This window comes from Meles meles, chromosome 11, assembly GCF_922984935.1.
Source record: "Meles meles chromosome 11, mMelMel3.1 paternal haplotype, whole genome shotgun sequence".
Lineage (NCBI taxonomy): Eukaryota > Metazoa > Chordata > Mammalia > Carnivora > Mustelidae > Meles > Meles meles.
The window spans coordinates 28,088,137-28,104,111 of NC_060076.1; the positions used below are offsets into that span (position 1 = coordinate 28,088,137).

The 15,975-nt window shown below is 38.2% G+C and overlaps 1 protein-coding gene and 1 pseudogene across 1 annotated transcript; one reads left to right on the forward strand and one right to left on the reverse strand.

Annotated features, from left to right (window-relative positions):
* Positions 1-2,573: 2,573 nt before the first annotated feature.
* On the reverse strand, positions 2,574-4,651 carry LOC123953550 (heat shock cognate 71 kDa protein-like). The gene has a single exon (XM_046023915.1). The coding sequence runs from the start codon at positions 4,578-4,580 to the stop codon at positions 2,841-2,843; it is 1,740 nt and encodes a 579-aa protein (XP_045879871.1). The 5' UTR covers positions 4,581-4,651; the 3' UTR covers positions 2,574-2,840.
* A 3,318-nt stretch (positions 4,652-7,969) lies between these two features.
* On the forward strand, positions 7,970-14,433 carry LOC123952558 (annotated as a pseudogene).
* Positions 14,434-15,975: the final 1,542 nt, after the last annotated feature.

Genomic DNA, 15,975 nt, shown 5'->3' on the forward strand with positions numbered 1-15,975 from the left:
TACATTTGCTGGGTCATGGGGTAGTTCTATTTTTTTTTTTCATTTTATTTTATTTCATTTCTTTCCAGTGTTCCAGCATTCATTATTCATGCACCACACCCAGTGCTCCATGCAATAGGTGCCCTCCATAATACCCACCACCAGGCTTACCCAACCCCCACCCCCTCCCCTCCAAAACCCTCAGCACCAGTTTGTTTTCCCACCTACTAACAGTGCAAGAGGTCTGCCATTTTTCCACATCCTCACCAACACCCATTGTTTCTTGTGTTGTTAATTTTAGCCATTGTGTCTGGCATAAGGTGATATCTCACCATGGTTTTGAGGTATATTTCCCTGATGAATTATGTTGCACATCTTTTTATGTGTCTGTTAGCCATTTAGATGTCTTCTTTGGAAAGGTGTCTATTCATGTCTTCTGCCATTTCTTAACTAGATTATTTGTTTTTTAAGTGTTGAGTTTGATAAGTTCTTTATAGATTTTGGATACTAATCCTTTGAGTTTTGTTGATTGTTTCCTTCACTGTGCAGCAGCTTTTTATCTCGATGAAGCCCCAATAGTTCATTTTTGTTTCTCTTGCCTCTGGTGACATGTCTAGTAAGAATTTCCTCTGGCTGAGGTCAAAGCGGTTGCTGGCCTGTGTTCCCCTCTAGGATTTTGATGGCTTCCTGTCTCATTTAACAGAAAATCAGTTTTTAGTTGTTGGCATTTGTTTATTTTCATTGTGCTTTTGTGAATGGGGAAAATAAGTAATGGAAATAAATAACAATAAATATTTTAACAAGCAAGATTATAAATATAAATTGGACTCTTGTTATAATTTCTGTTGCATATATTCCTTAGCTAAGGGATTTTCTGACATGACTAACTTAATTTAGATGAGGTTTCTATGAAAATAAAGTTAATTTGTAGAATTCTAAAACATGAATTGTGACTGGAGTTCCTTTACTTCTCTGTGGCAGACATATATAGTTACCATGGAAAATAAAAAGGAAACTACAACCATTGGCAGATTCAATCAAACTGAATGAAAACTCTAAAAAAATTGTAAAGTTACCATCTGAAATTTGCATTCATTAACTCATTCAGTCCACAAGTATTTATTGAGTGGCCCAGTCTCCCAAGTAACTTTCTTAAACAGTAGAAATATCTGGTGTTCATGAATAAAATAGAACAAAATCCTTGCCTGACTTGGGACTTACATTTTGTGTTTTCTGCTTCTGCATTTTATTAGAAAAATCTCTGTGATATCACAAAAGGTAACTGAGAATTACTTATTGTTGCTTGTCTGAATTTAATGTCAAGGCAGAAATGCACCTGAAATATGGTGCAAACTGCAAATTACTGTACCTGTGTTTCACCTTCACCTTCTTTTTTGTTGTGATTCATGGTGACACCAACAACACTTAGAAGTATACTGGACTTATGGAAATTATTCTGTGTCTTGAGATTATAGAATATATGCTGTACCATTGATGTAATTTATGAAACCATCTCATCTGAACTGCCTGTATGAGACATTTTGATATCTCATTTGGCTATATATCTGATATTCAGAAAGTCTCAATAGAGTAAATTTTAAGTGATGTATTTGACTAGTATTAAACTAAGATGAACTAAAATAAGAGTCTTTGAGAAATTAGAGTCAAGTTAGCAGTTTAATAAGAAATTTAATTTTCTGAAAGGCAACTTCATAATGAGTCTGATCTAAGCCCTTGGCTCTCTCCAAAAGCAATGACTCAAGTTCAATGTCTTTTGTCCAGTGTTGTTTTTCCTGTGACTGGTTCGGTCACATCTGAGGATCCTTTATTTGTGTCATTGAACCTCAGAAAAAGACCATGATTCATTAATGGAGTAGGGCCCTCAGAATGAACAGTCTTGATTGTGAAGGGCAGGAACAAAGCATGGTCCAGAATATTCCTGTACTGATAGGGCATGTTGTAGGGTATTCTAATATTGCTATTTTAAAAGAAAGAAAGAAAGGAAGGAAGAAAGAAAGAAAGAAAAGGAAAAATAAAATCCACAGTAAAAGTGCTTTTGAAACAAAGGGTGAATAATGACTGTGCATTCTGGCCTCTATGAAAAGGCAGGATTTTTGACAAGCCTTTTTTTCATCCCCATTTTTTGTTTTCTTTTCCTTCTTTTCTCTTTTACCTTCTCCTCTACTTCCTCCTGTTCATTCTTCATCTTTGTTGTCTTCTTTCTTCTTTGAACTGAAGGAAGAAGAAAGTTTTCTATAATTTATTCTTTGGGTCACTTTGGAATGCTCCTAAATGGGAAACTTGCTTCTCATTTTTCTTTACAAATAGCTTATACCATTGTGTCTAGTACAGCCAGCAAGAGCCAATTAATGATATCTACATTGAAATCAGGGCCATGAAGTACATTATTTTTTTTTTTGGTGCCAATTTTAAATACAGTTTTATTTAAGACATTGCATTTTCCACTTAACAATACAGTGCTTATAAAGTGCAATGTTTATTTCCTTTCCCTGTGCATATATTCCATATTCAAGTATCAAGAATGCCCAGTTTTTGCTGTAACAGCTCAACGTTACAACTGCCATGGAATTTGCTACAAATTTGGGTCCTTTGAATATTGTGTGTGGAACAATGCTCAACCCATTTATTCTCAGGTTGGTTTAGTCAACCTCTTCAATGGTGGGCCCAGAGGAGGCACCACCAGAGGGAGGAGCTCCACCACCAGGGAAGCCTCCAGGCATTCCTCCTGGCATGCCTCCTGCACTCTGGTACAGCTTGGTGATGATGGGGTTGCAGACTTTCTCCAACTCTTTCTGCTGGTGTTCAAATTCTTCCTTCTCTGCAGTCTGGTTCTTATCAAGCTAGTTGATGATTTCATTGCACTTGTCAAGAATTTTCTGTTTGTCTTCATCATTTATCTTGCCCTGAAGTTTTTCATCTTCAACAGTTGCTTTCATGTTGAATGCGTAAGACTCAAGTGAATTCTTGGAAGACACCTTGTCCCGCTGTTTCTCATCTTCAGCTTTGTACTTCTCAGCTTCCTGGACCATGCGCTCAATATCTTCCTTGCTCAAGCAGCCCTTGTCATTAGTGATGGTAATCTTGCTCTCTTTTCCTGTGCTCTTATCCACAGCAGAGACATTGAGGATACCATTAGCATCAATATCAAAAGTGACCTTAATCTGAGGGACACCATGAGGGGCAGGAGGTATGCCTGTGAGTTCAAACTTTCCAAGTAGGTTGTTGTCCTTGGTCATGGCATGCTCACCTTCATACACCTGAATAAGCACACCAGGCTGGTTGTCAGAGTACGTAGTGAAGGTCTGTGTCTGTTTGGTAGGAATGGTAGTATTACGCTTGATGAGAACAGTCATGACTCCTCCAGCAGTTTCAATGCCAAGAGAAAGTGGAGTGACATCCAACAGCAGCAAATCTTGAACATTTTCAGATTTGTCTCCAGAAAGGATGGCTGCCTGGACAGCTGCACCATAAGCAACAGCCTCATCAGGATTGATGCTCTTATTCAGTTCTTTTCCATTGAAGAAATCTTGGAGAAGTTTCTGAATCTTGGGGATACACGTAGAACCACCCACCAGGACAATATCGTGGATCTGAGACTTGTCTAACTTGGCATCCCGAAGGGCTTTCTCTACAGGGTTCAGGGTGCCACGGAACAGGTCAGCATTTAATTCTTCAAACCGGGCACGAGTGATAGAGGTATAGAAGTCGATTCCTTCATACAGAGAATCAATCTCAATACTGGCCTGGGTGCTGGAAGAAAGTGTACGCTTAGCACGTTCACAAGCAGTACGGAGACGACGAACTGCCCTCTTGTTTTCACTGATATCTTTCTTATGTTTGCACTTGAACTCTGCAATAAAATGGTTGACCATTCGGTTCTCAAAGTCTTCTCCACCTAAGTGGGTGTCTCCAGCTGTGGACTTCACCTCAAAGATACCATCTTCAATAGTAAGGATTGACACATCAAAAGTGCCACCTCCTAAGTCAAAGATCAGCACATTCCTTTCAGCTCCAACTTTTTTGTCTAAGCCATAAGCAATAGCAGCAGCAGTTGGCTCATTGATGATTCGAAGTACATTGAGACCAGCAATAGTTCCAGCATCTTTGGTGGCCTGACGCTGAGAATCATTGAAGTACACAGGTACTGTGACAACTGCATTGGTAACCGTCTTCCCAAGATAAGCCTCTGCGATTTCCTTCATTTTCGTCAAAACCATTGAAGACACCTCCTCTGGATAAAAGCTTTTTGTCTCTCCCTTGTATTCTACTTGGACCTTGGGCCTACCAGCATCATTCACCACCATGAAAGGCCAGTGCTTCATATCAGACTGGACAACAGCATCATCAAATCTCCATCCAATCAGGCGTTTGGCATCAAAAACTGTGTTGGTGGGGTTCATCGCGACTTGGTTCTTCACAGCATCACCGATCAATCGTTCGGTGTCCGTGAAGGCGACATAACTTGGGGTGGTACGGTTTCCCTGATCATTGGCAATTATTTCCACTTTCCCGTGCTGGAAGACACCCACGCAGGAGTAGGTGGTGCCAAGATCAATGCCAACTGCAGGTCCCTTAGACATGGTTGCTTCCGTGTGTGCCTGGCAGGGGTGGAGAACAACAAAGCAACCCAAAGATCTAGCCCCGCATTCAATGAGCCATGAAGTACATTATTGTCAGACTTCTCATGCTTTAGTCATTTGTGGAGCTCTATAGACAGTGGTGCTCTGGTCAAGCAAGGCTGATGGGGCTAGAGGTGAGGGTTCTGACTTAAAGTGTTTGTTGATTTCTATACTCTCACTGTGGCTGGTTTCAAGTATCAACATGATATAACTGAATTCAGAGTTAGGAAAAGAGCCACTTTGCATTCTTCATGTTTTATGAATGAATTTTTTCTCAAGCCCCAAAAGAACTACTTGGTGATTGATACAAGACAATTTAAGGGCGCCTGGGTGGCTCAGTGGATTAAGCCGCTGCCTTCCGCTCAGGTCATGATCTCAGGGTCCTGGCATCGAGTCCCGCATCGGGCTCTCTGCTCGGCGGGGAGCCTGCTTCCCTCGCTCTCTCTCTCTCTCTACCTGCCTCTCTGTCTACTTGTGATCTCTGTCTGTCAAATAAATAAAATCTTTAAAAAAAAATGTAAAGAGCATGTGTCACTATAGGAACTAAAAAGGAAATTCTAATATGAAAAACCCTTAGGGAATTTTTCGTAAGGGTTTTAACTGAAATTGGAGGAACATAATCTTCCTACTGAAAGATCAGAGGAGCTACACTTGAATTTCCTGGGATCAAAAAAAAAGATTCCAGGGAATATTACTCCTGGTCTCCAAGATTAGGCACTAATAGAGCTTTCTATTATCCAGTGTTTTTCCATGTGGTATCAGCAGTTACCTGCTATGTCATTTATATAAGAATATGTTACCCTTCTCTTTCTTTGAGTATAGGGCTTATCTAGCTTTGGCTGCCACCTGATTTATTGAGAAATAAATAGGGAAGACTCCAGGTGATATATCAATATCCAGATATTCAGAGTCCAGATCCATCTGGAAATATTTCAATGCTTATGTCAATAAATGTTTCCTAAGATTCTCCAAGGTCTGTGGCTATCTATTTTCTCTACATTGTACAGGACTTAGAGGGCCTGGAGCTTCTAAAATAGGACAGAGGAGTGGAAAGAATCCTCATATTAGTACTTTCACAAAAATTTGGTCAAATTCATCTGTTATCACAAGTTATATTTCCTATTTAAGAAGTTGATATTGATTATTTAATCATAAGCTTTTTTATATGAATCTCCATCCATGAGATATATGTCTTGATGAGGACTGAAAGTAAGTTTTTTTGCTTGAACGTATGCTGCCCCTTATTACTATTTCACCTAGGTGTAACTAATTATATAATAGGACAACAGAAAATAGAATGAAGATCCTCCTGACTATCCAAATATGTCTTGATACCAATAGCCTATTTTAAGTAATTTGAGGCAGATACATAATCTGAGGAAAACAGATCAGTTCTGGGACACCTGGGTGGCTCAGCTGGTTCAGCCACTGCCTTGGGCTCAGGTCATGATCCCTGGGTCCTGGGATTGAGTCCCGCATCTGGCTTCTTGCTCAGCAGGGAGCCTGCTTCTCTCTCTGCCTCTGCCTGCCACTCTGCCTGCTTGTGCTCTCTCTCAATCTGTGACAAATAAATAAATAAATAAAATCTTAAAATAAGTCAGTTCTGTAATGACCTTAGTGTTAGGAATTGGTTCGTTGATGTTTCTAAAACCTACTTAGTGACCTCAGAAATATGTATATTAAAATATCACAAAAATTATAAGAATGCAAATTATATGTAGTCTATGATTCCAGTCCTATTCATAAACTAGAAAATATGCTGTAATGTTACTGTATAGTAGGACTGTGGATAGTTCATATTTTTTTTATTTGTTTATTTTCAGCGTCACAGTGTTCATTGTTTTTGCACCACACCCAGTACTCCATATAGTACGTGCCCTCCGTATTACCCACCACCTGGTTCCTCAACCTCCCACCCCCCCCGCCCATATTTTTTAATTTTAAATTGTATATAATAGTATATTACACAAAATTTTAAAAATTAAAATCACTTGGTTCATAATAAAAAGTCATCAAAAGCAAATCACAATCTTTTAAAATTTTGGTTTTATCTCTATTTGAGAATATAAGCATTTCTTTTTATCCTCATCAACTTTTAAGTCCTAGATCAAGAATTTCAAGCCTGCCTTTAAATTTCTCATAAAGAGGATTTACAGGGTTTTAGAAGTGAACAGATATTACTCCCCATGATTTTTATTCATCCCCCAAATTGAAACCTTCCAAATCCTTTGTGTTCCTGAGTCAGAGTTTCTGACTACTTAATTTTTCAGGAAAAGCAGGGCAAAAGTTGATGATCAAAGGACATTTTTAGAAATCAAATGAGGTCAGAGATCACTGAGCATATCCATACCATCTGGGAGGCCAGAGCCAACAAAAACTGTTAAATTTTGAAAACACAAGTTGTCAAGGGCTTTGAAAGTTCTCTGAAGGTTGCTTATAGCCTTATGCATTTCAGCTTTGATTTTATTCCTGGTTAAATGAAGTTATTGTGTTATTTTTTTTCCATTTTATTTATTTTTTCAGCGTAACAGTATTCATTCTTTTTGCACAACACCCAGTGCTCCATGCAAAACGTGCCCTCCCCATTACCCACCACCTGTTCCCCCAACCTCCCACCCCTGACCCTTCAAAACCCTCAGGTTGCCCCAACCTCCCACCCCTGACCCTTCAAAACCCTCAGGTTGTTTTTCAGAGTCCATAGTCTCTTATGGGAGGCGAGGCGAACCATACTGTGTTATTTTTAATTAAAAATATGTGCACATATTTTTTAGGACACAAACTATGGGAAAAGAGAAAGATGAATAAAATCAGCAATCTATGCCATGAAGGCAAAAATACTAACATTTTGTTGGATTTCCTTTCAGTATTTTTCCATGAATATTTTTGCTCAAAGATAAAATCAAATTATCACAGTGTACAACTTAATTTCCTACTATGCTTCTTAACAACTTAGGAGTTTCTCCATTTTATTTATAGAAATACTAAATAGGTTTAGATTGTTGGGCCAGAAATGAAAAATTACACAATGGAGTGGAAAGCCAATCCTAACAGGGAGTCTAGAGCCATAGGTTTCAGTCCCCACAGTGTCCTTTTTTGGGGGTACATGTGTGGGTACCACTTTCTTTGGATGGCGAGGAGGATGGAATGGGTATGCAAGGATGAGAATCACCTAATAAGGGTCTTAAAATATAGATTCGGATTCTAGCCCCAGATATTCTGATTCAGCCCCCTGAAGTAAGACCTAAGGATCGGTATTTTTTAATGAGGATCCTGAGCGATCAAGCAGGAGATTCTGGGAGCACTCACCGGAAAGCAATACAGTAGATCAATCTTAGTTTTCAGAAATTGTTATGGAGGAGCTGGAAAAGTCCACAGACAGTAAAGGAGGTGTAGGAGAGATACTAAAATTGTCCTCAACTGTTTCTCTTCAATGCAAAAAACCCAGGGTAAGTGGTACCGCAGGCATAGCATAGCTGGCAAAGGGCAACAGCCACGCCCTTCAAGGCCCTCAGTCTTTCCCTGTGGAAAGTCTCTCATAGTTCCCTTGCTTTTCCTCTCTCTTCCCTTCGTTCCTGCTTCCTGTCACCTTTCAAGCCACAAGTTTAGTTAATAGCAGAGTTCAGACTGGAAGCTATAGGTCCTTGACCCCTTTCCCAAGGTCTTCCTACTGCACCGTCTTCCAATCCAGATTTTCTGGGTTCCCAAGCAGTATCTCTTTCAAGAAGCCTTTCCCAGTTCTCCAGTCTTTTCTGTGTTTCTACAGTAACTTCCCCCACCCCTGGATGTTTGCTTCTTTTACCTTAGCACCTAAAATAGTGCCTGCCACATACTAGGTGCTCAAAAATAATTATTAAATAAAGGAATGATTACTATGGGGAAACAGTGAGGCAATTTCTGTAACGGGTAAATGACAAATATAATATAGTTAATTCCCTTACCATCCTTCACTACTGCCTCAAGTTATCTTGTACCTAGCACAGTTGCTGGAACAGAACATACACGCAATAATATTTTATGAATTCACAAATAAATATACAATCTCTTCTTAAGGCATTTATGGTTAAAAGGGCCTAATGTAGTACATCTATGTAGCAGGGGTCTTCCTTTCTTGGTTAAGCTCTATTTTTTTTCAGATGCCAATATTTTGAAGTTTCATCTCTTATTTAGGAAGCATTCATAGTAATTCATCTTTTCTGAAACAGCAGGAGTGTATCATTTCATGCTATTACACATACAGCTTGAGGTAAGATTTCTTTTTAAATTTCCTTCAATCGGTTGGCCTGATTTCCATCAGAGTCTTCATTTTAAGTTGTTATTTTATCCTCTGATCAGAATAACTACTCTGTAAAGGAAAAGAATAAAATGTTCAAAGAAGATAGTTATGTCTATTGACATTGTGTTAAAATGCAAATGCAATGCAAACTGGAAGAAGTCAAACTGCCAAATAATCTGGATCATTTCTGAGTTCAGGAGAAAAATTCAAATTACTCATTTTCTCTATAGCAAACCTCTGAATGCATATTCTTTGCAAGAAAAACAGAAGTGAACTGGAGGATATTCATTCTTCATGCTTGATTACACAGGGAGAACACCCACTGACATTTTCTAACAGATTTTCAAAAACAAACTTTCATTTAAAAACATGTGCCATGCATAATTATTTTGGAACCATTTTGGGTTTCAAAGAAACCCCAACCCCACCTTCTTAGCCGCAAGCTGCCTCCATATACCTTTCATACCTGTCAATAGATCTCCAATATTGACCCTGTTTTGTTCACCTGTTTGGTAGACTAACTGAAAAGTTGTATAGAATGCCTCCAGCTCTTTGCTTTCTGGTAGAAGTCAGATATAAGTTTCCATAATTTTAAGAATTTCCTTGCTAACCCTCATCTCGCTATGTTCCCTGGCCCCCGATTGCCTCTGATTTTATATCTTACATTCTTCCTTTGCCTTACTTCACACTAGCTTCTTTCATTTCCTGGCTGCTCCTTAGCCACTAAGCACACTCCTGACTCAGGGCCACTGGCCTTACCTTTGTCTCTACCTACACAGTTCTCCTTTCCCTTGGAAGCCCGCATGGCCCACTCCCTCGCTTCCTGGGGCCTTTGTTCAGATGTCAGCTAATCAAAGAGGCTACATGCTCTATTTCTTCATTCTTCTTTTTATTTTTCCATCGCATTCATCACCCACTGACACATATATTTGATTGCTTTATGTCTATTACTGTGAATCTGAGTACATAGTAACATGAAAGCAGTGACTTTTTCTGTTTTCTTAATTGCTCCTACCTTAGCACCTAAAATAGTGCCTGGCACATACTAGGTGCTCAAAAATAATTATTAAATAAAGGAATGATTACTATGGGGAAATAGCGAGGCAGTTTCTGTAAAGGGTAAATGACAGAAGTTCTGAGGCTTTAAAATAGCATTTAAAATATAGTTCCTGACCTTTATTCTCTAACACCTTTTCAGACAGCTATTAGAACCAGTGGCATTTATAGACTCAGCTTTCATTTCTGATAGGAATCCCACAATTACTATCTCCTCTTCACACCCTTGACTTTAAAACAGAGCTCCATTCTCCGCAGGAATGCAGATTTGTAAGTGTCAAAAAATGGTGTATAAAAATGGCATCATGAGCACATTGTTTTATAGCCTCATGTTACATAAGATGAATATAAGAGTACAGTTCACTTAAAAAATAACCTTCCTAGTGTAGCTTTGAATGATGAAATCGTTTCCTTGGTAAATGCACAATGATTTGATATTTAAGTTGTGTCCAGTTTTTTAGTTTTCTAAACTACACTGAATTATCTATTCATGTGGAGAAATCTATAAATTTATCCATAGATATTACTGTTGGATAACTTCCTAGATGTGGAATTATGTCAAAACGCATGACTTTATTTTTAAAGCTTTTGAAGCACACTCCCAAATTCCCTTCCAGAAAGATGGTAGCAATTTACCATCAGTGCAAGAAAGTGACTATTTATGGTGTCTGTATTAGTTAGGGTTCTCCAGAGAAACAGAACCAATAGGATATAAAAGGAGATTTATTATAAGGGATTAGCTCACCCAATTATGGAAACTGAGAAGTTCCACGGTCTGCGATCTAACTGCTGGACACCCTGCAAGGCCGATGGTATAATTCAGTCTGAATCTAAGGCTTGAGAACCAATGATGTAAATTCCAGCGCAGGAGAAGGGATGAAATGTCTCAGCACCAACAATGAGGCAGAAAAAAGGGGCAAATTCTTCCTCTTCTGTCTTTTTGTTCTATGTAGGCCCTCACCACATCAGATGATGCCCCTTACAGGGGGCAATCTACTTTATTATATCTACAATTCAAATGCTAATCTCATCCTGAAACACCCTCCCAGCCTTACCCAGAAATAACGTTTAATCAAATAATCTGGGCATCCCCTGATCCAGTCAAGTTGACATTTAAATTTAACTATCATGGGGCATCTGGCTAGCTCAGAGGATCATGCAGCTCTTCATCTTTGGGTTGTGAGTTCGAGCCCCACGTTGGGTGTAGAGATTACTTAAAAAAATTTTTTTAATTTAAACTTAACTATCACAAATTCATTCCTTGTCAGTTTGGCACTCATCTTCTTCTCATTAAACTACACTTGATTTCCAAATAAAAACAATAATGAGGTTATAATTTCACCTAACATGATACAGCTATCCTGCCTTTAACTGAGAACCCACTAACTCTTTCCCCAAAAGAGGACACAAAGTCCTTGGGTGATATTTACTCTTCTTGATACCATGTAATTTAAATACTATAATGTAAAATTAACAATACTTAAATACTATGATATAAAGTCAATAAGTCTATCTTATGTTACATGATAATGGAATAATAGGAAAACAAAGATACTTGATACACACCAAAAATTGTGTTTTTCCTAACAGAATAAGGAGGAATACTCCTGACTCTTGTAGTCGTCTTCTCTGTAGCTGGTGGCTATAGCTGATGTATAGCTACCTTCTTTCACTACCATTCTGTATTCCCTTGTATAACCAGTTCAGCTGGCCATGGTTTTCTTCCTGGTGTGGTGAGACTGAATGTTTGTATCACTCCCACTCACACCCAAATTTGTGTTGGAACCTAATCCCCAGTGTGATGGTAATTAGAGGTGAGCTTTTGGGAGGTGATTAGGTCATGAGGATAGACCTTTCACAAATAAGACAGTTCCTATATAAAAGAGACCCCAGAGCGCTCCCTTGTCCTTTCTCACCTGTGAAGACACAATAAGAAGGCCATGTAAAAATCAGGTCTTCAGGTTAGCAGGTCCTCACCAGTCACCAAATCTGCCAGCAACCTGATCTTGGATATCCTAGCCTCTAGAGTTCTGACAATAAGTGTTTGTGGTTGAAGCCAGCCGGTTTATGGTGTTTTGTTATAGCAGCCTAAACAGACTAGGTTGATGTCCATGAAAACACTAGCTGTTCTTATTCCTTAAAATCTTTGTTCAGTTTGATAGGTGAAAACTTGTTTCTTTGCATTTGTTTTGCTCCTACTGTGATTAAAATTTTTATGACTGTTGACCATTTATAGATCTTTCTATTTTTTTCTTTTTCTTATTGAATCATAGGAAATGTTATATACATTTTGACTATTAAATCTTTGTTATATTTATGCAAAATTTTCTCCCTCTTTTTGACCATTTATGTACCTTTTTTGTGATATTCTCATTCCTCTATTTTTTTATATTTCTCTTACTGACTTTCAGGAAACTTTTATGTATATTATGACTATTATAAAAACATTTTTTCCCTTTTTTATTTTTTATTAAATTGATTCTGGGTGTTTTTTATGCAATCGGGTCTGTCACCTCTTTTTATTGCTTCTGAATTTTGCAACATATTTAGTTGGAAAGTTCTCTCCAAAAAAATTTTTGTGGGTTTTTAAGGAAATATCAAGTACTTTCAGAATGTAGACATTATTCTGGTGCAATGATTAGTCTAACATTTGTTATTTAATCTTTCTCCACAGATATAGATCTTTCACCTATAAGTGTTTCTCAAGTGACTTTATTGTATTCTAAATTATTTATATTTACATAGATCTTTTTCTTGACTTTCTATGGTTTCCATTGTCTCTTTCTTTCTGATTTTTTTTAATATTTTATTTATTTTAACAGAGAGAAATCACAACTAGGCAGAGAGGCAGGCAGAGAGAGAGGAGGAAGCAGGCTCACCGCGGAGCAGAGAGCCCGATGCGGGGCTCGATCCCAGGACCCTGAGATCATGACCTGAGCCGAAGGCAGAGGCCTTAACCCACTGAGCCACCCAGGCGCCCCTGTCTCTTTCTTTCTAAGCTCATATTGTATTACACCAGTTGCTACTACTTTATACAAAGTCTGTTTTAAATTTTATTTTATTTTTTTCAGTGTTCCAAGATTCATTGTTTATGCACCACACCAAGTGCTCCATGTTTTGTTTTAAGGCCACACCCTTCTGTTTCATCTTTTCAACATTTCCTTCACTGGTCTCAAAAATTGTTTCGTTCTAATAATGTGCCAAAAGTCCCATTGGAATTGCCTTGAACCCAATCATCTTTCAAAAAAATGTAACATGCCAATAATATTTTGTTATATAATATATAAAATAAAAGCAGTAGTAATAAAAAGCATGAAGCCCTGTATGGCTCATTGCACTGCCAGGTGGGTAAACTAGGTGCCCAGAAGGCTCCCTGGTGTGCATGCACTTCTGGCACCAGGGCGGCCTGACCCCACCTCAAGGTCCCTCCAAAGAGCATTTCACTGCAACTCTTTAGATTTAGTTGTTGGTAGAAAAAAAGCCAAAATACTCTTACAATTAAATGATAACCTTGAATAATCTAAAAAAGAGTTATTAAAATAAAATTTGTGGGGCACCTTGGTGGCTTAGTCAGTTGAGCGTTTGACTCTTGATTTTGGCTCAGGTCATGATCTCGGGATCATGAGATTGAGGCCTATGCAAGCTCCAGATTCAGTGGGGAGCCTGCTTCAGATTCTCTTCCTCCTCCTCCCCCTCTGCCACTCCCCACACATGTGTTCTTTCTCTAAAAATAAATGAATCTTTTAAAAAATAAATAAAGTTTTCTACAAAAGTTAAGGAGGTCACATTGAAATGAGATAGAATCATGGTCATCTTGGATGCCATAATTAAAGTGTTTACATGCATAAAAAACCCTATCAGTTGCATGCTATAACCCTGCCTAACCCTTTGTGTCTAGCATCGTGATAGTAGCAATTCTTTCTTGGCCTTTTGGGCATGCAGCTAGGCATGTGCAGTTTGTGGACTTGGCCGGCACCGAGAAGCTGCCTATGGACATTTCTGCATAGAAGGACATCCTGAACTACATTGCTGTCAGCCTGTAGGGAACACAAATTGAAATCTGAAAAAGGGACTCTTAGAAAAGTATTTGCTGCCTCATCAGGGCATTGAACTCTGGAACCACAAAGAGGCTCTCAAGCAGCAAACATTTATCTCATTTGCTTCAGTCAGGATGCTTCCCCTCATCTGTGTATCTAGTGACCACGGCATGGTGCACATTTTTGCTGCCCAAGATCCAAAGAAGAAGTAAACAGTCTAATTTGGTGTCACCCATTTTCCTCCAACATGCTTCAGTTCTAAATAGAGTTTTCCCAAATTTCAGGTCCCCTCAGGCTCTCCATGCATTTGTGCTTTTGGAACAGACTCAGATGTCATTTCAGTCTGCCCAGAAGGCAGCTCCTATACACATTCCTATTCAGCTTCAAGGAGGAATGCATCCAGGATGCATTTGTGCAGTTTCTAGGAATGAGCAATGACAAGTTGTGATTCTTCACAAGTGTGTGCCGTCAACACCCACACTGACCACCCCATGGAAGTGCTGGGGGTGCTGAGACCCACCCAGTAAGCCCAGGAGCTTTGTGGTATACTGACAGGAGTAGCTAGTCTTCCCACGGGGCAGAACTAGGTGTTATAAATGAGGAGAGTCGATTATATTCAGGGTTAAAACTAAATTTCTCTGTTATGTGTAAGGAACAAGGTAATGCGTAGACTTTAAAAATTAGTCACTTAATTTAGAACCTACAATAGAAAATATTCAACATCTCTTTCAACAAAGGGATATTTGAGAGAGAATGTCCTCTGGTGATTTCTGTCAATGTTGAGCATCATATCTCAAATAATGCTTCAGTCTGTCATTTCTACTTCCTTTTGTTGCCATCTTTTTCTGTCTTCAACATTTTTAAGATTAGCTACAAAACAGTACTTTGGGAATGAAAGACACATTACATTTTTTTTTTTTAAACATCGAGTAACTACCATAAGTTTTGAGCTCTGGATTGTTAAGTACTGTTTGTGGTATATCTGATTTTCTTAAATTCCTGATAAAGAGATTTTGTGTTTTTGATTTCAGCATTCAAAATCAGCATAGCAGGAATCCTCAGTTTTTCAAAAATAAGACAAAAACACTAAAGAGGCTAAAAAAGCATGAGCAGAATATGATAATTATGAACTTTGTGGTCTTAAGTTTAACCCAGGTGTCCTTAATCATTCCCACAAGCGACATGAACTAGAGTCCAGACTCAATAGCCTAACCACCTTGCAAAGTAAAAAAAAAAAAAAAAAAAAGCCCAAATTCTTCCATTGGGGCATTCCTGAGCATCCCAAAGTATCTATGATACAAAGAAAATCTATTTCCTCCTTTAATTCAAAAGAGGAAGATGAAGAAGACCAATACTCTAGTAGAAAACTGGTAATAAGACATAGAGAGGCAAATCACAGAAAATAGTGGTGCAATAAGCACTATGAAAACATCCCAACTTCACATTTAATGAGGAAAAGTAATTATTAATTATGTGTCATGTTTTACCTGTCAATATAAATTTCTGGTGCAACTGCGTATTAGTAACACCTTCCCAAAAAGCAACTGGACAGTAACTGGCAAAAGCTTTCAAAATATAACTTACACTTGAACCTAATGATTTTTGTCCTAGGATTCTACTCTTAGAAAATCACCAGAGATGTGGAGATGTGAAGAATGATTCATGTACAGGCATGAACGTTGCAGAGTTCTTAAAATATAGAAAATTAGAAACAACTTAAATGCCCAATTGTAAGTTAATCATTGCATAATTTATGGAATCGCCTTCTGGTACAATATTATATAGCTATTAAAATATTGTTTTCAAATAACATTGACTATTATAGGAAAATGCTCATTGCATAATTTAAGTGAATAGAAATAGGTGATAAATATATAATATGTATGTGTGTGCATGGAAAGGAGTGTGAAATATTTACAATAGTTATTTCTGGTTCCTAACTTTATGAATAATTTTTATTTTCTCCTTTATACTTTAATTGTCAGTATTT

Bases quoted from the DNA above. Each gene is read 5' to 3' on its own strand.
- LOC123953550 (XM_046023915.1), bottom strand. From the start codon at position 4,580: ATGTCTAAGGGACCTGCAGTTGGCATTGATCTTGGCACCACCTACTCC.